Raw genomic sequence first — 20,861 nt, forward strand, 5'->3', positions numbered from 1 at the left:
ACAAAACCGAACTTCATCACCTGACCGGGGAACGCTTGGTGGGGTAAGGAGATTATGCAATATGTTGTATACTACAAAAATATAATTGATTTTATTGACTTATATAGCTTTCGTTTCTATTTTCGAGCTTTCAGAGGTTTCAGTGACTACCAGTGCGTTGTTTCTTTTCTTAAGACCTGCAGACTAACATTATTCGTAGGAATGAGTTACAACTCAGCAATGTCTATATTTCACGAAGAGTGTCCTGGACTGAGAAAGCAGGAAATGGATTACACATGCATTTGTGTTGAGTCGGAAGAATGTAGCATGATAAGAGGTTGTATAGTCCTCGACCTCTACAGGGTGTTACAGAAAGGTACGGCCAAACTTTCAGGAAACATTCCTCACACACAAAGAAAGAAAATATGTTATGTGGACATGTGTCCGGAAACGCTTACTTTCCATGTTAGAGCTCATTTTATTACTTCTCTTCAAATCACATTAATCATGGAATGGAAACACACAGCAACAGAACGTACTAGCGTGACTTCAAACACTTTGTTACAGGAAATGTTCAAAATGTCCTTCGTTAGCGAGGATACATGCATCCACCCTCTGTCGCATGGAATCCCTGATGTGCTGATGCAGCCCTGGAGACTGGCGTATTGTATCACAGCCGTCCACAATACGAGCACGAAGAGTCTCTACATTTGGTACCGGGGTTGCGCAGACAAGAGCTTTCAAATGCCCCCATAAATGATAGTCAAGAGGGTTGAGGTCAGTAGAGCGTGGAGGCCATGGAATTGTTCCGCCTCTACCAATCCATCGGTCACCGAATCTGTTGTTGAAGCCTCATCCGTAAAGAGAACATTTGCACTGAAATGAGGATTGACACATTGTTGGATGAACCATTCGCAGAAGTGTACCCGTGGAGGCCAATCAGCTGCTGATAGTGCCTGCACACACTGTACATGGTATGGAAACAACTGGTTCTCCTGTAGCACTCTCCATACAGTGACGTGGTCAACGTTACCTAGTACCGAAGCAACTTCTCTGACGCTGACATTAGGGCTATCGTCAACTGCACGAAGAATTGCCTCGACCATTGCAGGTGTCCTCGTCGTTCTAGGACTTCCCCAGTCGCGAGTCATAGGCTGGAATCTTCCGTGCTCCCTAAGACGCCGATCAATTGCTTCGAACGTCTTCCTGTAGGGACACCTTCGTTCTGGAAATCTGTCTCGATACAGACGTACCGCGCCACGGCTATTGCCCCGTGCTAATCCATACATCAAATGGGCATCTGCCAACTCCGCATTTGAAAACATTGCACTGACTGCAAAACCACGTTCGTGATGGACACTGACCTGTTGATGCTACGCACCGATGTGTTTGATGCTAGTATTGTAGAGCAATGAGTCGCATGTCAACACAAGCACCGAAGTCAACATTACCTTCCTTCAATTGGGCCAACGGGCGGTGAATCGAGGAAGTACAGTACATACTGACGAAACTAAAATGAGCTCTAACATGGAAATAAAGCGTTTCCGGACACATGTCCACATAACATCTTTTCTTTATTTGTGCGTGAGGAATGTTTCCTGAAAGTTTGGCCGTACCTTTTTGTAACACCCTGTGTAAGAAAACAAGGTGCATTTACGTTAACTTGCCCGCATCTCGTGGTCGTGCGGTAGCGTTCTCGCTTCCCACGCCCGGGTTCCCGGGTTCGATTCCCGGCGGGGTCAGGGATTTTCTCTGCCTCGTGATGGCTGGGTGTTGTGTGATGTCCTTAGGCTAGTTAGGTTTAAGTAGTTCTAAGTTCTAGGGGACTGATGACCATAGATGCTAAGTCCCATAGTGCTCAGAGCCATTTGAACCATTACATTAACTTGGGAAAATTATGACGCTCTGCAGAATGCATCCACATGCAAGTGCAGATATAAGCATGTTAACACCAGAATCTGGCAGTATTTGTTAATCATAATTTTATAGAATACATCAGCTACTGTATTCCAATTTTATATTAGCTAACATGGTATACCACAAAGACAGTATTCCACCACGTGCGTGTGTCATAACTTGCTAGGGAGTACCTGTTACCGAGTAGTAAGTAATATTAGTTTCCAGATAGCTGAAACGATACAGAATTCAAATGGTGTTCAAACACCACAGTTACACATCTTAGCACTGCCCCCTAAGATCACACATGTAGCTTCCTCCCACCCCTCCCCTCCCTCATCAGCGGATGTGAGGGGCTGCAGTATTATGTGTACAGATTTTCACCATGTCAGTCACTGGAAAGCTAGTAAAATTAGTATAAAATTAATACTCGGTAGCTGATACTGTCTATCATGTTATGGCACGTACCCACAATGTCAGTATGTGGTGTTAAAATACTATCTCAGTTCTGCCTTCTTTCAGCTTTAAAAATTAGTATAAATTACTACCCAGTAGTTGATATCCTCTTTGAGCTTGTAGCACTTACATACTGGCAGCTTGGTGCTACAAATTATGTCTTGTTTTCTACGACTGAATGGTTCAAAAGGCTCTAAGCACTATGGAACTTAACATCTGAGGTCATCAGTCCGCTAGACTTAGAACTACTTAAACCTAACTAACCAAAGGACATCACACATGTCCATGCGCGAGGCAGGATTCGTACCTGGCGACCGTAGCTGTAGCGTGGTTCCGGACTGAAGCGCCTAGAACCGCTCGGTCACAGCGGCCGGCTTCTACGACTGATTCCGGAAAACATAACACCTCGGCTTCTACTATTTCCGGATGAACAATATTTCCCGCACACAAAAACCTACACAGTCACGTGGATCCGTGGGCTTGCCGTAAAATATTTATTTCACGATGGACCTAAAAATGTACTGGACGTTTGGGACTATCTACAAGAAAGTCATCGCAAGATTGTACGAAACACAAAATATAGAAAATATGTTTTTCTAATTACTTAGGGAGTGCCCTACGAGAACTTCCACGCAGCTGGATCATCAACCGGTAGGAGAAGATACCCATTTTTGAGCTGAGAAGAACGTGTCCGATTATCAGTGGACTAACATACGACATGAGTGAAGACATACCTGGGTGATGAAGCGTAAGGAGAGTAGCGACACACCCTTCTGCATCGTGTACGAAGCACATTTTTCGTTTCTAATATATATTACCTCGGTGTAGGAAAGTACCGACATATTTGTTTTGTTTACTTAGTGCACGATCCGGCGCTAGGTACATTTATTTTCGATGTGATATAAAGGAAATACAAAATAACAAATATAATTTACAAAAGGAAACAACGAAGAATTAAAATGAATTTGGTAGAGCACTTTTCCTCGAGAGGCAAAGGTCCCGAGTTCGAGTGTCGGTCCGGCACACAATTTTAATCTGTGTGTATATTGCACTGTTATAGAACGAATCTGTACAAATTTTGGTAAGTAATACATACAATATTTCGTTTCTTGATAGTTGTGTACAAAGATCGAATTATTGCTCTTAATAAATATAACCTGTAAGTCAGATCAATGAGGTGCGAATGAGCGAGCCAACTGTGGTTCGTATTGTTACAGAGGAAAACTTAAGTTGTTTTGACAGGTAATAGAGACAATTTTAAGTGGTAACTTACTTTGGTATTAAGTCCAAATTTTCAATTGTGATCAGAGATCAAACTTTCCTGTAAGTAGAACTTTCTCTAGGCAGTCGCCATGTTTATCACAGTGTTTACGAAGCTAAAAGAATGTTTTAGGTGATTTTTGAAAGTGACACAGCACGTTGAAGATTTCGCCAATCACTCCATTATTAATATGCTTTTGCTGTATTAAAAATGCTGAAAATATTGATATATATCACCTATGAAAAGGTAAACGTATTTACAGAGCTTTTCTACCATACTGGTAAACGCTACTGCCTTCCTCATTAGTTTGTATTTCTATCAGCTGCGAAACATAACCCGTTTGTTTAATTTTAATGGGTGATAGTATACCGAATATACAAATATCTACGCATTTTGATATATAATGCAGACAACTTTTAAAAGCTATGCTCCTGTGGTACAAAGATCGAAACACAGTCACGATTTGGTGCCATGCTGGTTACATAGAACAAGATGGTGACTTTTGGGTAGTTCTTGAGTGGCTGTTTCATTTTAATCGCCGGTAAATTACGATTCTATTACTTGTTGAGAGGGAAGGGCTAGAAGGTGGAATAGAGGGGAGAGGAGCATGGCTAAGTGGTGAGAACAGGGTGGAGGCTAAGAAGGGAAGTTGGTCAGAGGTTAAAATTGGGTGTTTTTGGTGTCTGATACCTAATAAGAGTGCAAGGTGGTTTCCAGATGCAGCACTGACAAGTGGAGGTCGCCTGAACTGTAGCTGAGTCTGCCCCTGGTCCTCCATGTAGGCAACCCAACGGTCAAAGTGAACATTGATCCAGAATGCCAGTTGCCTACCTACTCTGGAGAACTCCCAGCTTTGTATGTCCTTGTCTCCAAACAGAATGTTGGCACTCTGTGGCACAGCGTTTACTGGGAACCTATACTTACTGAAGCAGTATCTACATGCTGCAAGGTATCTCTGACTGTGAGGTTACTTGCGTCCTGTATGGAAGGAGTAAGCCCTCTCTTCCCAGTAGAAGCTCCTCTTAGACTCAGCATCTGCGTCTTCCTCACGCGCTACAGTATAGCTTTCAAGAGCGTGAATTAAGTATGTCCTTGGTCCAACTCAAATGGTAATTCGTAAATATAATATTAGTCATGGAATATGGTGGTCGACACATGGATTTATCATCTAGAAAATAATGAAAGTTCGTGTGATCTCCATTTAGAAGTCTGAACGGTGAAGTTGCACATCTGTTAACGTGTAGTGATGACGGCTGTACCGTGAGGACCAATAAAATATTCGTTGCTAGTGAAAAAGATGCATTTTTGTTATTGTAAGAGCACGGAACAGAGTTTCCTGCAACGATTTTCCTAATACATTCATGCTTACTTACATGCTACTCTAATCACTAAATGAATGTAGTGGCAAAAATATACTATAAATAATTCACATGCTGAAGAACTACAATCTATATACGTGTTCAATTTCGAATTGAACCAACAGTAAGTTATTCAAAATCCCAAGATCCCCATCTAGTAAACATCTACTTTATTAAGAAGTTAATTCAACTTGATCTTGATATGACCTCCCACAGTTTAAATAGTTTTGTGTTGTTTTACGGGGAGTCGTGATTCTAAATTTACGGATAGTATTGGATTTTTACGTCACAAATTGCTCAATTGGCTGCAAGTGTTGGTTAAGAAAGAAATGAGGTATAATTTATTTTTTGGGAATTAGTGCTGTGACTAAGATCTCTGTCGGAGTGTACAACAATTTCTTATGAATACAGTGGTCTCTTAAAATAAGAATGAAAAACGAGCCTCATTCCGTTTGTTATGGAATAGTGTTGACATAATTCTCTTCCAGTACTATCATTGCACCTGTATTGTTAAAATCAGTAACAGCAAATACGAATAGCAGATTTTCCAACACACAACATTAATAATATTAATTGTAATAGTAATTATTATTACTAAATCACTGGAATCATGGCTTTAATTTTCGGTGAATACATTTTCTAAACGGTACAGCCTCTTGATACAATATATCCTAAATCGTTTCTTTGTGCATTCTTGTGTGTGTGTATATGGGCATGGGGGAGCTTTTAAGTAGTCATTGCAAGCAATCCCCTATTACTGTGTTTTTTTCACAGGAAGGACGACGTCGTAAAGTCTTTAGAACGATACTGAGAAACAAATGGGGCTACATTAACTGAAAATTAATATTTGAATTTGGAGAATGAAGTAGCTTCCTGAGACTTTTATGTAAAAATGGAAAACGCGTGCGATGGAGTTACTTACAGAGGAGTAGCAGCAAATGCAGGAAGGCGTCGAGAGGATCGACACCTGAAGCAGGGATTGAAAGTTGGCCCTGAACCTATGCAGATGTGACGTACTCCCAGCAAAGGAACAGAAAGACTAATTTTTAATGTACGATTGTAAACTGACATGACGTTCTGAACACAGACACTACGGGTTGCTGACGCAAGAACAGAGATCGTAATATCCTCCAGAGAAATCGAAACATGTGATGTATTTCAAAATGTTCGAAAGAGACTGAAGAGTAAATGAGGGTTGTTTTAAATATTGAATAATTATTCGATTGAAGAACAATCTTAACAAGCAGTCACTTACATAAATTATCTAGGCGTATGTCTATGGAGTGACTGGAAGTGCATCGACCACGTGAATCTAATCACAAATAAGCAGATGTCGGACTGAGATTCACTAGAACATCCTTAGGAAGTGTGGTCTATCTTCAAAACGGGCTGCTTGCAAAACAATTGTTTCGCCGATATTCGAATGTTGTTCGTCAAACTGAGATCCATGTTAGATAGGACTGATAGAAGAAATAGCGAAAATCTAAAGAGTAGCGTGTTTATTTCCACGTTCATTAGTGTTGTTGTTGTGGTCTTGAGTCCGAAGGCAGAACTCGAACGTAGTATATCCTTCGCAATTTCTCCATCTACGAATAAGTAATCGTAGAACCGTCACGAAGATAGACAGGCAACTGAAGTGGCAGACGCTGCAAGAGATTTACTCTGCATCACGGTGTGGTTTACTGTTGGAGTTCTTAGAAAGAGTCAAAAAATGTACGGTGAAGAGCTAAAGCGTTATGACCACCCTCCGTAACAGGGGAGGTAATGACAGTGGCACGTAAAATGCCCTCCGCCACACACCTTTGGGTGGCTTGCGGAGTATAAATGTACACTCCTGGAAATGGAAAAAAGAACACATTGACACCGGTGTGTCAGACCCACCATACTTGCTCCGGACACTGCGAGAGGGCTGTACAAGCAATGATCACACGCACGGCACAGCGGACACACCAGGAACCGCGGTGTTGGCCGTCGAATGGCGCTAGCTGCGCAGCATTTGTGCACCGCCGCCGTCAGTGTCAGCCAGTTTGCCGTGGCATACGGAGCTCCATCGCAGTCTTTAAAACTGGTAGCATGCCGCGACAGCGTGGACGTGAACCGTATGTGCAGTTGACGGACTTTGAGCGAGGGCGTATAGTGGGCATGCGGGAGGCCGGGTGGACATACCGCCGAATTGCTCAACACGTGGGGCAAGAGGTCTCCACAGTACATCGATGTTGTCGCCAGTGGTCGGCGGAAGGTGCACGTGCCCATCGACCTGGGACCGGACCGCAGCGACGCACGGATGCACGCCAAGACCATAGGATCCTACGCAGTGCCGTAGGGGACCGCACCGCCACTTCCCAGCAAATTAGGGACACTGTTGGTCCTGGGGTATCGGCGAGGACCATTCGCAACCGTCTCCATGAAGCTGGGCTACGGTCCCGCACACCGTTAGGCCGTCTTCCGCTCACGCCCCAACATCGTACAGTCCACCTCCAGTGGTGCCGCGACAGGCGTGAATGGGGGGACGAATGGAGACGTGTCGTCTTCAGCGATGAGAGTCGCTTCTGCCTTGGTGCCAATGATGGTCGTATGCGTGTTTGGCGCCGTGCAGGTGAGCGCCACAATCAGGACTGCATACAACCGAGGCACACAGGGCCAACACCCGGCATCATGGTGTGGGGAGCGATCTCCTACACTGGCCGTACACCACTGGTGATCGTCGAGGGGACACTGAATAGTGCACGGTACATCCAAACCGTCATCGCCGTCATCGAACCCATCGTCCTACCATTCCTAGACCGGCAAGGGAACTTGCTGTTCCAACAGGACAATGCACGTCCGCATGTAACCCTTGCCACCCAACGTGCTCTAGAAGGTGTAAGTCAACTACCCTGGCCAGCAAGACCTCCGGATCTGTCCTCCATTGAGCATGTTTGGGACTGGATGAAGCGTCGTCTCACGCGGTTTGGACGTCCAGCACGAACGCTGGTCCAACTGAGGCGCCAGGTGGAAATGGCATGGCAAGCCGTTCCACAGGACTACATCCAGCATCTCTACGATCGTCTCCATGGGAGAATAGCAGCTTGCATATCTGCGAAAGGTGGATATACACTGTACTAATGCCGACATTGTGCATGCTCTGTTGCCTGTGTCTATGTGCCTTTGGTTCTGTCAGTGTGATCATGTGATGTATCTGACCCCAGGAATGTGTCAATAAAGTTTCCCCTTCCTGGGACAATGAATTCACGGTGTTCTTATTTCAATTTCCAGGAGTGTAGATGTAGATATAGATCTTGTTTTTTCGGCTTTACAATGAAATAAATCAGTTATTCTGGGTATCATGGATCCGACAGTTCGATGGTAGCGTTTTGGAGGTATGTGGCATTAGATGTTTACACATAGGTCATGGAATACACGTAGATAACTGGCCACTGATTTGATGGCTCCCGATAGCGACGCAGACGGAACTCATGTGGGTCGCCGTCGATTGGTCGCCAAGAGGCCGAAGTGAGTTCAGTATAATGCTCCTTAATCCGCTGTAGCACGCTTCTGCCCCGAGACGCACACAGAGAAAGATGACATCGCCGTTGGGGAAGGGGTCAAGCACGTAGAGTTGAAGATGGTTTCGCAGCTCCCAGCGTGTCTTCGACTTCTACCACAGGTCCGATGCAAGCGCAGGAGAATGTCTCCCATAGCACAACACTGCTGCCATCAGGTTGTGTCCGTGGCGTGCTGCACGCTTCAGCCGCCGTTCACCTCGATGACGGCTTTTGTGGAGACGAGCAGCAACCTAGTGCAGCAAAAATGTGATTAACGCAAAGAGTCGACAGTTTCCATTGATCGAAGGTCGAATCCGGATGATCCTGTGCCCACTGCAGTCGTAACCGGCGATGTCGTTGCGTCGACATGTGAACACGTTGGGGTGGTCTCCTGTGGACTTGCATGTTAAACAATGTACGATGAACGGTCTACTCTGAAACACATGTGCGTGCACCAGCATTGTGCTCTCTCGGCAGAGATGCCATATATCATCATGTCTCCTACTTTACAGAGCGTACAAGCCTCCTAACCCGACGTTCTGTGAAGAGATGTGGGCGTCTGATCATTTAGCGCCTAGTGGTAGTTTCGCCGTCGTACCTGGTTCCGTAGACCCTCACGACAGTAGCACGTGAGCATTCCACCAGCTTCTCCGTTTTCGACATACTCGTTCACAGGCTCTGCGTAATAAAAAAAAAAAAAAAAAAAAAATGGTTCAAATGGCTCTGAACACTATGGGACTTAACTTCTGAGATCATCAGTCCCCTAGAACTTAGAACTACTTAAACCTAACTAACCTAAGGACATCACACACACCAATGCCCGAGGCAGGATTCGAACCTGCGACCGTGCCGGTGGCGCGGATCCAGACTGTAACGCCCAGAACCGCTCGGTCACACCGGTCAGCACGTATTAACAACCTGCCTTTTGTCAAAGTCACTTACCTCAAAGGTCTTCCCCACTTGCAGCCCATATCTGCTCCAGGGTGATCCACCGTCCGTGCCTGCTCCGCAGACATACTTTCGTTTCCGTCTGATGCCACCAGGGATATCCAGAATCGCAGTGGGCAGTGGTCATAATGTTTTGGCTTATAAGTGTACTGCTTCCTCCTGATTACAGCTCAAGAAAATACCACGGAGGTGAAACTGCGTAAATACGAGTCTACGCACAAAATTCGTTCTTCTCGTGAAGCATTGGTGCCTGTAAGAGGAAAGGGCGAATATGGCAGTGGTACTCAAAGAACCCCCCCGCTTCGTGCCATGATGTAGCTCACGGAGTAGAAATGTAGACGAAGATATAGATGAAACTGGTGACACTAGTTACCGGAGCAGTAACTCTGTGAGAGGACTTCTGCAGTGACAGTGAGCGGCCGGTGCGCGGCGTGTTGCAGAGGAGGATGGCGGCGGCGGCGGCGGCGGGCAGAACGCGAGCTCCGGGGCGGCGGCGCTGCTGGTGGCCGCGGCGCTCGACGACGGGCTGTCCGACCTGCGGGACCTCTTCTGGCCGCTCAACGACTCCTGGCTGCTCGACGGCTTCGACGACTTCGACCACGACCACTTTGAGAACGCCGGTCAGTACACGCACGCTACCTGCCGCAGGCGCTGTGCTCTCTCTACCATAGAGGTGCCGTTGTTTTTGTTGTGCTCTTCAGTCTGAAGACTGGTTGGTTGCAGCTCTCCGTGCTACCCTAGCCCTCGCGTCTATACTGCTACCTGCATCCCTCTAAATCTGTTTACTGTATTCATCTCTCGGTCTTCCTCTACGATTTTTACCTCCACCCCCCCCCCTTCTCCCCCATTGACATTTCAGAACGTGTGCTATCAACGGACTCCTTCTTTTGGTCAAGTTGTGCCGCTAATTTCTTGTCTCCCTGATTTCATTCGGTACTTTCCCATTAGTTAATCTCCCCATCTAATCTTCAATATTCTTCTGTAATGCAATATTTCAGAAGTCTGTATTCCCTTCTTGTCTAAACTATTTAACGTTTATGTATCACATCCATACATGGATGCACTCCAGACGAAAACATTTAGAAACGATTTCCTGGCCCATAAATCTATGTTCGATGTTAACAAATTCCTGTTCTTCAGAAATGCTTTCATTGCCATTGCCAGTCGACTCCATGCTTCGACCATCATCAGTTATTTTGCTGCCAAAATAGAGAAACTCATTTACTACTTTAGGTATCTCGTTTCCTAATCTGATTTCCTCAGCGTCACCTAATTTAATTCTACTACAATGCATTATCCTTGTTTTTCTTTTGTTGATGATCTTATATCCTTCTTTCAAGTCAATATCAATTCCCTTAACTACTCTTCCAACTCCTTTTCTGTCTCTGACAGAATTACAACGTCATCCGAAAATCTGAAAGATTTTATTTCTTCTCTCTGGACTTCAATTCCTGCTCCAAATTTTTCTTTTGTTTTCTTCACTCTTGCTTGCTCAGTATACAGACTGGATAAGATTGGGGACAGGCTACAAACCTATCTCACCCCCTTCTCAACCACTGCTTCCCTTTCATGCCCCTCGAATCTCGTTACTGCCGTCTGGTTTCTGTGATTTTCCTAAATCGTTTCAGGCAAATGCCGGGGTGGTTCCTTTGAAACGGCACGGCCGACTTCCTCCCCAATCCTTCGCTAATCCGAGCTTGTGCTTCGTCTCTAATGACCTCGTTGTCGACGGGACATTAAACAGTAATCTGCTGCTCCTGGTTTCTGCACAAATTGTGAATAGCCTTTTGCTCCCTGTATTTTACCCCTTCTGCCTTCAGAATTTCAAATAGAGTATTCTAGTGAAGATTTTCAAAAGCTTTCTCTAACTCTATAAACGTAGGTTTGCTTTTCCTTAACCTATCGTCTAAGGTAAGTAGTAAGTTCAGTATCGCCTCGCGTCTTTCTACATTTGTCCAGAATCCGATCTCGCCCGAGGTCGGCTACCAGTTTTTCTATTCTTTTCTTAAAAAATTGTGTTAGTATTTCGCAACCATTACTTATTAAACGGGTATTTTGATAATTTTCACATCTGTCAGCAACTGCTTCCTGCGGAACTGGAATTATTACAAGGTGCCGTATGGATCTGTAATTGTTCTGGTCACTTGAGATTGTCTTTCACGTGAAACCACTTGTTGAAATACAACCATTAATTCCCCCTCAATTTTCCAAAATAAATGTACCTAGTACGTAAGTAGCCACTGTCACCTAGAAGTTCAGAGACTGAAAAATCAGAAATTATGTACAGCTCAATGATAACATACAGTGTACACCATTTTAAATTTTCCTCTTGTAATTCAGTCAACGAAGACCATAAAAGTTCGGTTAATGGAAAAATTATGTGTAGTCGAAAACTTTTGTGGGGTGTTGGGAGGGAATGGTGGTAGCAACATCGTAAAAACCCATACCGCTGACGTGTTAAAATTTTCCCCCGTTACTAATCAGTTAATAGCGTAATATGAGCGTCATAGCGTATGCCTAGTGAATGTAATTTTCGATGAGGCTGTCGTCTCCGAAGAAATTTGACCCATTACTGGAGAGAAGTGTAAAACAAGTAGTAATCCTGTATTTTATAGTTATTTCGAATTTGCTCAGCTCAAAGAGGGCATAACAAAACTAATTGAAATAATAGAAAAATTAATTAACACGTTTAACCAGATTTAACTCCGTAAGGAACTCTCGTGCACAGCGACCGTAGACTATAGGGAAGGACAGGCACACAGCCATCAGTCGCAATCCCATTAGATTTTTTTATTCTTTCAAATCTAGATTTCGGCCTTACATAACCATCTTCAGTGCTAAAATACAAGGAAATTACAGCATCATAATTAATTCACTTTACACATAGCAGTATCTAAAATACTGTTCTATCCAACACCAGCTGTTCGTTCTCGTCAATATGCCATTTGAGTTATAGTCCAACAAACTCGCGGCAACACGTGTCAGCATGCGATCTTACTGGTGTACAGGCACAAAGGGACTGAGGCGATAGTTTACAGCAAGTACACCAGGCTTAGTTTACGCCACCTAGTTACAAATTTACTAACAGAGTTTCATTTCAATACACTAGTTTAGAGCCCTTTTCTCAATATCTAAAATCAACAAACATATTTGCATATCACTCTGAAATATTCAAGAAACATCAACTTACAACGTGCTTGCTCATCATACCTTAGTGCTGAAAACATCCACCAAAATCTATGCAAAGTGTCATTAACAGGTTCACACAACTGTCTTACAGAAATTTGTTACATTACTTCAGAAATAAAAATCAAAGAAGGTCTTTCGTATTTCGTTTATATTAAATATGTAGCGTATCGCTTAACGACTATGATATGAGTGAAAACGCTAGGTTTTAGCCTTTGGTGGATTTAAAAGTGATATGTAACTTTGTTTTGGAAGACGATCTTCAACAAAATCTTCTTAATTTTTTATTTTTTACTTCTGAAGTGATGTAACAGTTTTGGGTGAGGCAGTTGTATTAACCTCTTAATAGTACTTCGCATAGGTTTTGCTTGATCATTTCACCACTAAAATATGAGCAAACACGTTGTAAGTTGAATATTTAAAGTGAAATGCAAGTAAGTTTGCTGATTTTAGATATTAAAAAAAAGGGTTTTAAGCTACTGTATAGAAATGAAACTCCGTTAGTTAATTTGTAACATACAGAGCGTTACTTGCATTACATGGCGTAATCTGAGGTTGCTGTACTTGCTGTAAACTACCGCCACAGCCTCCTTGTGCCCACACGCCAGTAAGATCACCTGCTGACAGCTGACACCTACTGCCGCGAGTTTGTTGGATTGTAACTCAAATGGTAAGTTGACTAGAATGGGTGGTTGCTGTCGGATAACATGTTGTTTTACTTCTCGTCCTATGTAAAGTAAATTAATTCTGATTCTGTAGTCTACTTGTGTTTTAGCATTTAAAATGTCTATTTATAGCCGAAATCTAGATTTGACAGAGCAATAAAATTTAATGGCATTGCGACTGAGTGCTGTCTGTGTGCCTGTCGTTCCAATTAATACGGTCGCCTGCCCAATGCGTACTGTCTGTCCATTATATGACCGATAACGCGGAGGGCAATGACTACGTAACCGTTTGGGTGTTCGTGAGGCAACAGAAGATTCCCACGTGATGATGACAACGCGGTACGTTACGAAATAACGAGGAGTAAAGAAAGTTTTATTTCCTTGATACTCATATATGTTAATTTGGAAAGGTTTACTGGAGGTGACTTATTTGTTACGACAATAATTTACGTGCGCTAGATTACTGGACGTGGTAAGTTACGGACGTGGGGTATGTAATTACTATGAAAATTTATGGAATGAAGTAAGCAACTGTTGGTTTTCAACGGACTGACAGAATGGATAGCTGCTCTTGGATAACACGGCGTTTTATTTATCGTTTTGTGTAAAGCAAATTAATTCTGATCCTGTAATTTCCTTGTATTTTAGCACTGAAGATAGCTATTTATAGCCGAAATCCACATATGAAAGACTAGTAAAATCTAAAGCAAGGGGAAACTACAGCCATAATTTTTCCCGAGGGCATGCAGCTTTACTGTATGATTAAATGACGATGGCGTCCTCTTGGGTAAAATATTCCGGAGGTAAGATAGTCCCCCATTCGGATCTCCGGGCGGGGACTACTCAAGAAGATGTCGTTATCAGGAGAAAGAAAACTGGTGTTCTACGGATCGGAGCGTGGAATGTCAGACCCCTTAATCGGGCAGGTAGGTTAGAAAATTTAAAAAGGGAAATGGATAGGTTAAAGTTTGATATAGTGGGAATTGGTGAAGTTCGGTGGCAGGAGGAACAAGACTTTTGGTCAGGTGAATACAGGGTTATACATACAAAATCAAATAGGGGTAACGCAGCAGTAGGTTTAATAATAACTAAAAAATAGGAGTACGGGTAAGCTACTACAAACAGCATAGTGAACGAATTATTGTAGCCAAGATAGACACGAAGCCCATGCCTACTACAGTAGTACAAGTTTATATCCCAACTAGCTCTGCAGATGACGAAGAAATTAATGAAATGTATGATGAGGTAAAATAAATTATTCAGGTAGTGAAGGGAGATGAAAATTTAATTGTCATGGGTGTCTGGAATTCAAGAGTAGGAAAAGGCAGAGAAGGAAACATAGTAGGTGAATATGGATTGGGACTAAGAAATGAAAGAGGAAGCCGCCTGGTACAATTTAGCGCAGAGCATAACTTAATCATAGCTAACACTTGGTTTAAGAATCATGAAAGAAGGTTGTATACATGGAAGAACCCTGGAGATACTAAAACGTATCAGATAGATTATATAATGGTAAAACGGAGATTTAGGAACAAGGTTTTCAATTGTAAGATATTTCCAGGGGCAGATGTGGACTCTGACCCAATTTATTGTTTATGAACTGTAGATTAAAACTGAAGAAACTGCAATAAAGTAGGAATTTAAGGAGATGGGACCTGGATAAACTGAAAGAACCAGAGGTTGTACAGAGTTTCAGGGAGAGGAAAAGGGAACAATTGACAGGAATGGGGAAAAGAAATACAGTAGAAGAAGAATGGGTAGCATTGAGGGATGATATAGTGAAGGCAGCAGAGGATCAAATAGGTAAAAAGACGAGGGCTAGTAGAAACCCTTGGGTAACAGAAGAAATATTGAATTGCATCGATGAAAGGAGAAAATATAAAAATGCAGTAAATGAAACAGGCAAAAAGGAACACAAATGTCTCAAAAATGATATCGACAGGAAGTTCAAAATGGCTAAGCAGGGATGGCTAGAGGACAAATGTAAGGATGTAGAGGCTTATCTCACTAGGGGTAAGACAGATACCGCCTACAGGAAAATTAAAGAGACCTTTGGAGAAAGGAGAACCACTTGCATGTATATCAGGAGCATTGAAGGAAACCCAGTTCTAAGCAAAGAAGGGAAAGCAGACAGGTGGAAGGAGTATATAGATGGTCTATACAAGGGCGATGTACTTGAGGACAATATTACGGAAATGGAAGAGGAAGTAGATGAAGACGAAATGAGAGATATGATACTGCATGAAGAGTTTGAAAGAGCACTGAAAGACCTGAGTAGAAACAAGGTCCCCAAAGTAGACAACATTCCATTAGAACTACTGACAGCCTTGGGAGAGCCAGTCCTGACAAAACTCTACCATCTGGTGAGCAGGATGTATGAGACAGGGGAAATACTCACAGACTTCAAGAAGAATATATTAATTCCAATCCCAAAGAAAGCAGATGTTGGCAGATGTGAAAATTACCGAACTATCAGTTCACAGCTGCAAAATACCAATGTGAATTCTTTACAGACGAATGGAAAAACTAATAGAAGCCGACCTCGGGGAAGATCAGTCTGGATTGCGTAGAAAAGTTGGAACGCGTGAGGCAATACTGACCTTACGGCTTATCTTGGAAAATAGATTAAGGAAAGGCAAACCTACATTTCTAGCATTTGTAGACTTATAGAAAGCTTTTGACAATGTTGATTGGAATACTCTCTTTCAAATTATGAAGGTGGCAGGGGTAAAATACAAGGAGCGAAAGGCTATTTACAATTTGCACAGGAAGCATATTGCAGTTACAATAGTCGAGGGGTATGAAAGGGAAGCAATGGTTGGGAAGGGAGTGAGACAGGGTTGTAGCCTATCCCTGATGTTATTCACTCTGTGTATTGAGCAAGCAATAAAGGAAACACAAGAAAAGTTCGGAGTAGTTATTTAAATACATGGAGAAGAAATAAAAACTTTGAGGTTCGCCGATGACCTTGTAATTCTGTCTGAGACAGCAAAGGACTTGGAAGAGCAGTTGAACGGAATGGACGGTGTCTTGAGAGGAGGGTATAAGATGAACATCAACAAAAACAAAACGAGGATAATGGAATGTAGTCGAATGAAGTCGAATGATGCTGAGGGAATTAGATTAGGAAATGAGACACTTAAAGTAGTAAAGGAGTTTTGCTATTTCGGGAGCAAAATAACTGATGATTGTCGGAGTAGAGAGGGTATAAAATGTAGACTGTCAATGGCAAGGAAAGCGTTTCTGAAGAGGAGAAATTTGTTAACATCGAGTATAGATTTAAATGTCAGGAAGTCGTTTCTGAAAGTATTTGTATGGAGTGTAGCCATGTATGGAAGTGAAACGTTGACGATAAATAGTTTAGAGAAGAAGAGAATAGAAGCTTTCGAAATGTGGAACTACAGAAGAATGCTGAAGATTAGATGGGTAGATCACATAACTAATGAGGAGTTATTGAATAGAATTGGGGAGAAGAGGAGCTTGTGGCACAACTTGACTAGAAGAGGGGATCCGTGGGTAGAACATGTTCTGAGTCTTCAAGGCATCGCCAATTTAGTATTGGAGGGAAGTGTGAAGGGTAAAAACCGTAGAGGGAGACCAAGAGATGAATACAATAAGCAAATTCAGAAGGCTGTAGGCTGCAGTAAGTACTGGGAGATGAAGAAGCTTGCACAGGATAGATTAGCATGGAGAGCTGCATCAAACCAGTCCCAGGACTGAAGACCACAACAGCAACAACAACAACAACAACAACAACAACAGTAAAATCTAATGAGATTGCGATCCAAGACAGAACACGACAGCATTATTGCGATGTACACAGACATGAAATACGTGAATTTATACTTTTCGTTAATTTGCAGCTGTCAAAATTACTTATAATTTAAGTTACTTCAATTTACGATAACTTCACTCGTTTTTCAAGAATGAACATTACGTTGTCTTCACTCAGTCACAAAGAATGAACTTGGCGCTAAATAGTATTGAACAAAACTGGTAACTTACTGAGGCGTGATAGCTAATTACTTTCAAATAGCTTTTATCAAACAAATAGAACTGGCAATGATATTCTATTAACAATTTTCTTTTAACTATCAAACTAACAACACCCGTATATTCAATAACCAGGAAGCATTGGGACCCTAAGTAGGTGACAATGAGTCAGGTTAATGGCAAGACCAGGTCCCTACTTACAATACCTATTATTAGAATAAAATTCACTGAGAATATCACTGGGTGACGCCTCACAAAGTTCCTAACGTGAAGGAAAACAAAACAGCTTTACAGTTCGTTGCTGGCGTGAAGCCGCCGTCTTCGTTGTCGCTCCCACTGCTCCATGTAATACTGCGGGCACGTTTTATTCGCAATGGCCGGTTATGGGGCAGGATCGCGATATTATTGGAGCCTCTCACATTTGCCACAGTGGTCACGATCTCGGTGAACCGCTAGGGACAGCTGTGCCTCACACAGCCGCGACAGCGCACGCCACTTGCTCGCGGTCACTCTAACCTCTCAGTCTCCGGCGTGCTCTACTCTGACGTCACACTCACGCCCAGAGACAGCGCTTCTACACAAATCTTTACATCCAACCAGCGATGTTGCTTTTCCTGCTTTCCCTACCGGCATCAACGCAGCATAAATAAATCGTAATAAACATTAATTTATACAGGTGACAGCATATATCGCAGTTCTAATTAATACATAGTAACTCAAGTTTTACAAAATAAAACAAGCACATCATATTTACAATTAAACATAAAAATGTCAGGTCTCGCGTCTACATTATAGTGGCACAGTGTGAGCGTGGGTGTGTTGGTGGGCACTTCCAAACGTTACATTTTCATGTGGTTCTTGAAAAATCCGCAGAGCCCGGCTTTTAGCGAGAAATTTACCAAGTGTTGAATTAAAACACACTCAATTTCCTACAAAATTGCTCCCATTCATTTTTCTCTATGGTTAATAGTTTCCGCTTTGCACAGGATGAAAAATGCAATTATTGAAAAGTGTGTTTTGGTGGTGTAAAATTAATTACCGCTGTGAAACGGAGACGGTTACGAACAAGTATGTAACGTGTCTACCACATCTTAGTACAGTACAAACTTATTAATGGGTAAACTGTGTTCTTGGGGTGTGACGGAATGGACGGATGGGGGTGGGTGGAGGGTAGACGCGTGGGGGGAGCCACGGCCAGGACTGCGGTCCCGCAGGCTCCCTCCTCGTAGGCCAGCAAACTGAAGGGCGGGCAAGTGAGTCGCAAGACGTTGCTACAGGGTGTTTCCCTAAGTAATTCCGATACTTACGCAAGACGTATTGTAAATGACTGGTGACGCAGTAAGCAGATGTGCCCCTGAGGTGTTTTGTTTTCCATAATGTGCGTTAATATTATATGGAATACAAGTTACTAATAATACTCACGCATCAAACGCATATTAACAGAATCCACACAAATCTCTGCACACTGTTCTACACTGATAGAGAAGAAACTGATTCTTAGTCATCCTGCACTGCAGCTTTAGTGTTCTTCCAGGAAAGACATCTTCCCTCATCACGACCGCTGCTCCAGTTTGGGTTTGGAGACAGACTATAGCTGCCCAGGATTTCCTGTCCACTTCTCTTCTGCGAGCAGAGAAAATAACTGTACTGACCTCTTGTTTATGCCTTTTTTCCTTTATTGCAGTTTTTAAGTCAGATGTTGTGTAAGACAGCTCAACAGCTGGAGCTGACAGCTGTCTAGCACAGTGAAGGGCTTGCCCGAGTGTGACATGCTCTCGGTTGGTATTTGACGCTGTCTCCATTATCAGTAAATGGAATGCTTTTCACAGCATGAGGGTATCAAATGCAACCCAACTTCACCTCTCCCGACATATTAAGAGATTAAGATGCGTAAATTCGCTCCCTTTGCAACAGTAATAGGTTACCTAAGGCGTTATGGACCTTCAGATATTTCAACGTAAGTCGATCAATGCATTACAGCAAATTACTGTTCTATACTTGACCATAATCAGTCCTGTTCCATCAGATATAATCACGCTCGCCCTATAAGATGTGCCTCCACTCAGTGCTTCCCACTCTACAAGTTCCTAAATGGAAGGGATTTATGTGCTCTACCAGCAACACAACTAATGCATATTACAAGTGTGGCAGCTTTCTGTTCACCCTTTAACAGGTGACTACAACATGGTTACGCTGCACAACAGCAACGCGCCACCTTTAACTCCAAGTCCCCTTACCACCAACACTGTGCAGCCCACTTACAACATCACGCAAATGAAACATGTGGTTTTAACAGCGTAGTCAAAAACTAACGAGTAGGTGGGCGAACCAATTGCACTTAGTATCGGTCTTAACGGCACATTTTCTTTATGAAGTTTGGGCAATCCTTAAAGTCTCGGTGGTAGCGCAACCGTCTAAATGCTAACGGGACTTGGAAAGCACAAACTGTAACTGTATTATCAGTAATAAACTGTGTAGTGGTGACTGGGATAAAATTGATAGACTAATGCATGATACCATGGGGAAGCGTATGTTGACAACGTCTGGTAGACAGAAGAAGAAGTTTGATAATTTGCTACCTAATCAGACTGTTCGACATTTAGACGTTTCCCGGATCATTATCAATTTACCCAAACTTTCGTTATCTGACGATGAGACATCTGCGCTTGCCAAGGGAGGAAATGTTGCTGTTAGTCCACATTTTGTGCCCACGGAAGAAAGTATAGACAGTGTAGAAGCAGGATTTCGCAGTGTGGATTCTGTAACAGCTGAAGAAATCCGTATAGAAACAGTGAGAATATTAGCCAATGCAAAACCGCCGAAGAGTAATATAACTGTGGGTGAGAGAAGAGCTTTAAAACCCCTGAATAACGACGATAGTATTTTGATCCTACCAGCTGACAAAGGAAGCGCAACGATGGTAATGGATGTAGGCGACTATCAGAGTAAATTACTGATCTACTGGATCCGCAACCATATGGGAAGCTGAATAAGGACCCTACTAACAACCTTCTTGGAACTGTGACGCGGTTAATAAAAAACTCCTCCACTGCAGAGAGTGTACAGAAAGGTCTTTGCAGTTCGGTTCCGCTACCACCGAGGCTTTATGGATCGCCCAAAATTCATAAAGAAAATGTGCCGTTAACACCGATACTAAGTGCCATTGGTTCGCCCACCTACTCGTTAGCCAAGATTTTGACTACACTGTTAAAGCCACATGTGGGCAGTTCGGGCTCTTATATAAAGAATTCGACTCATTTCATCAGCAGATTGAATGGCATAGTGGTCCAGCCGGAGAACATATTGGTCAGCTTCTATGTGGTATCGCTGTTTACCATGGTACCACTTAATGATGTATTGGAACAGCTGGATCGAATTTTTCCTGACGATATTTCAGAACTGTTTTGTGTTGTTTAACGACCACATACTTCAAGTGGAATGAACAGTTTTATGAGAAAACGGATGGCGTGGCTATGGGAAGCCTTCTAAGTCCCGTAATTGCAAACTTCTTTATGGAGAAATTCGAAGAACAGGCCTTAGGTACTGCCAGCAAAAAACCAAATGTATGGTTGCGGTAGGTGGATGACACGTTTCT

General features: G+C 42.9%; 1 protein-coding gene across 1 annotated transcript in view; it reads left to right on the forward strand.

The window, feature by feature from the left end:
* The first annotated feature begins 219 nt into the window (after positions 1-219).
* Positions 220-20,861, forward strand: part of LOC124616653 — a 157,899-nt gene continuing 137,257 nt past the window's right edge. The window contains exons 1-2 of the mRNA XM_047144982.1: positions 220-355; positions 9,899-10,042. Of these exons, the coding sequence (XP_047000938.1) occupies positions 220-355; positions 9,899-10,042 (280 nt within the window). The remainder of the gene's footprint in view (positions 356-9,898; positions 10,043-20,861) is intronic.

Source organism: Schistocerca americana, chromosome 5 (assembly GCF_021461395.2).
Source record: "Schistocerca americana isolate TAMUIC-IGC-003095 chromosome 5, iqSchAmer2.1, whole genome shotgun sequence".
NCBI lineage: Eukaryota > Metazoa > Arthropoda > Insecta > Orthoptera > Acrididae > Schistocerca > Schistocerca americana.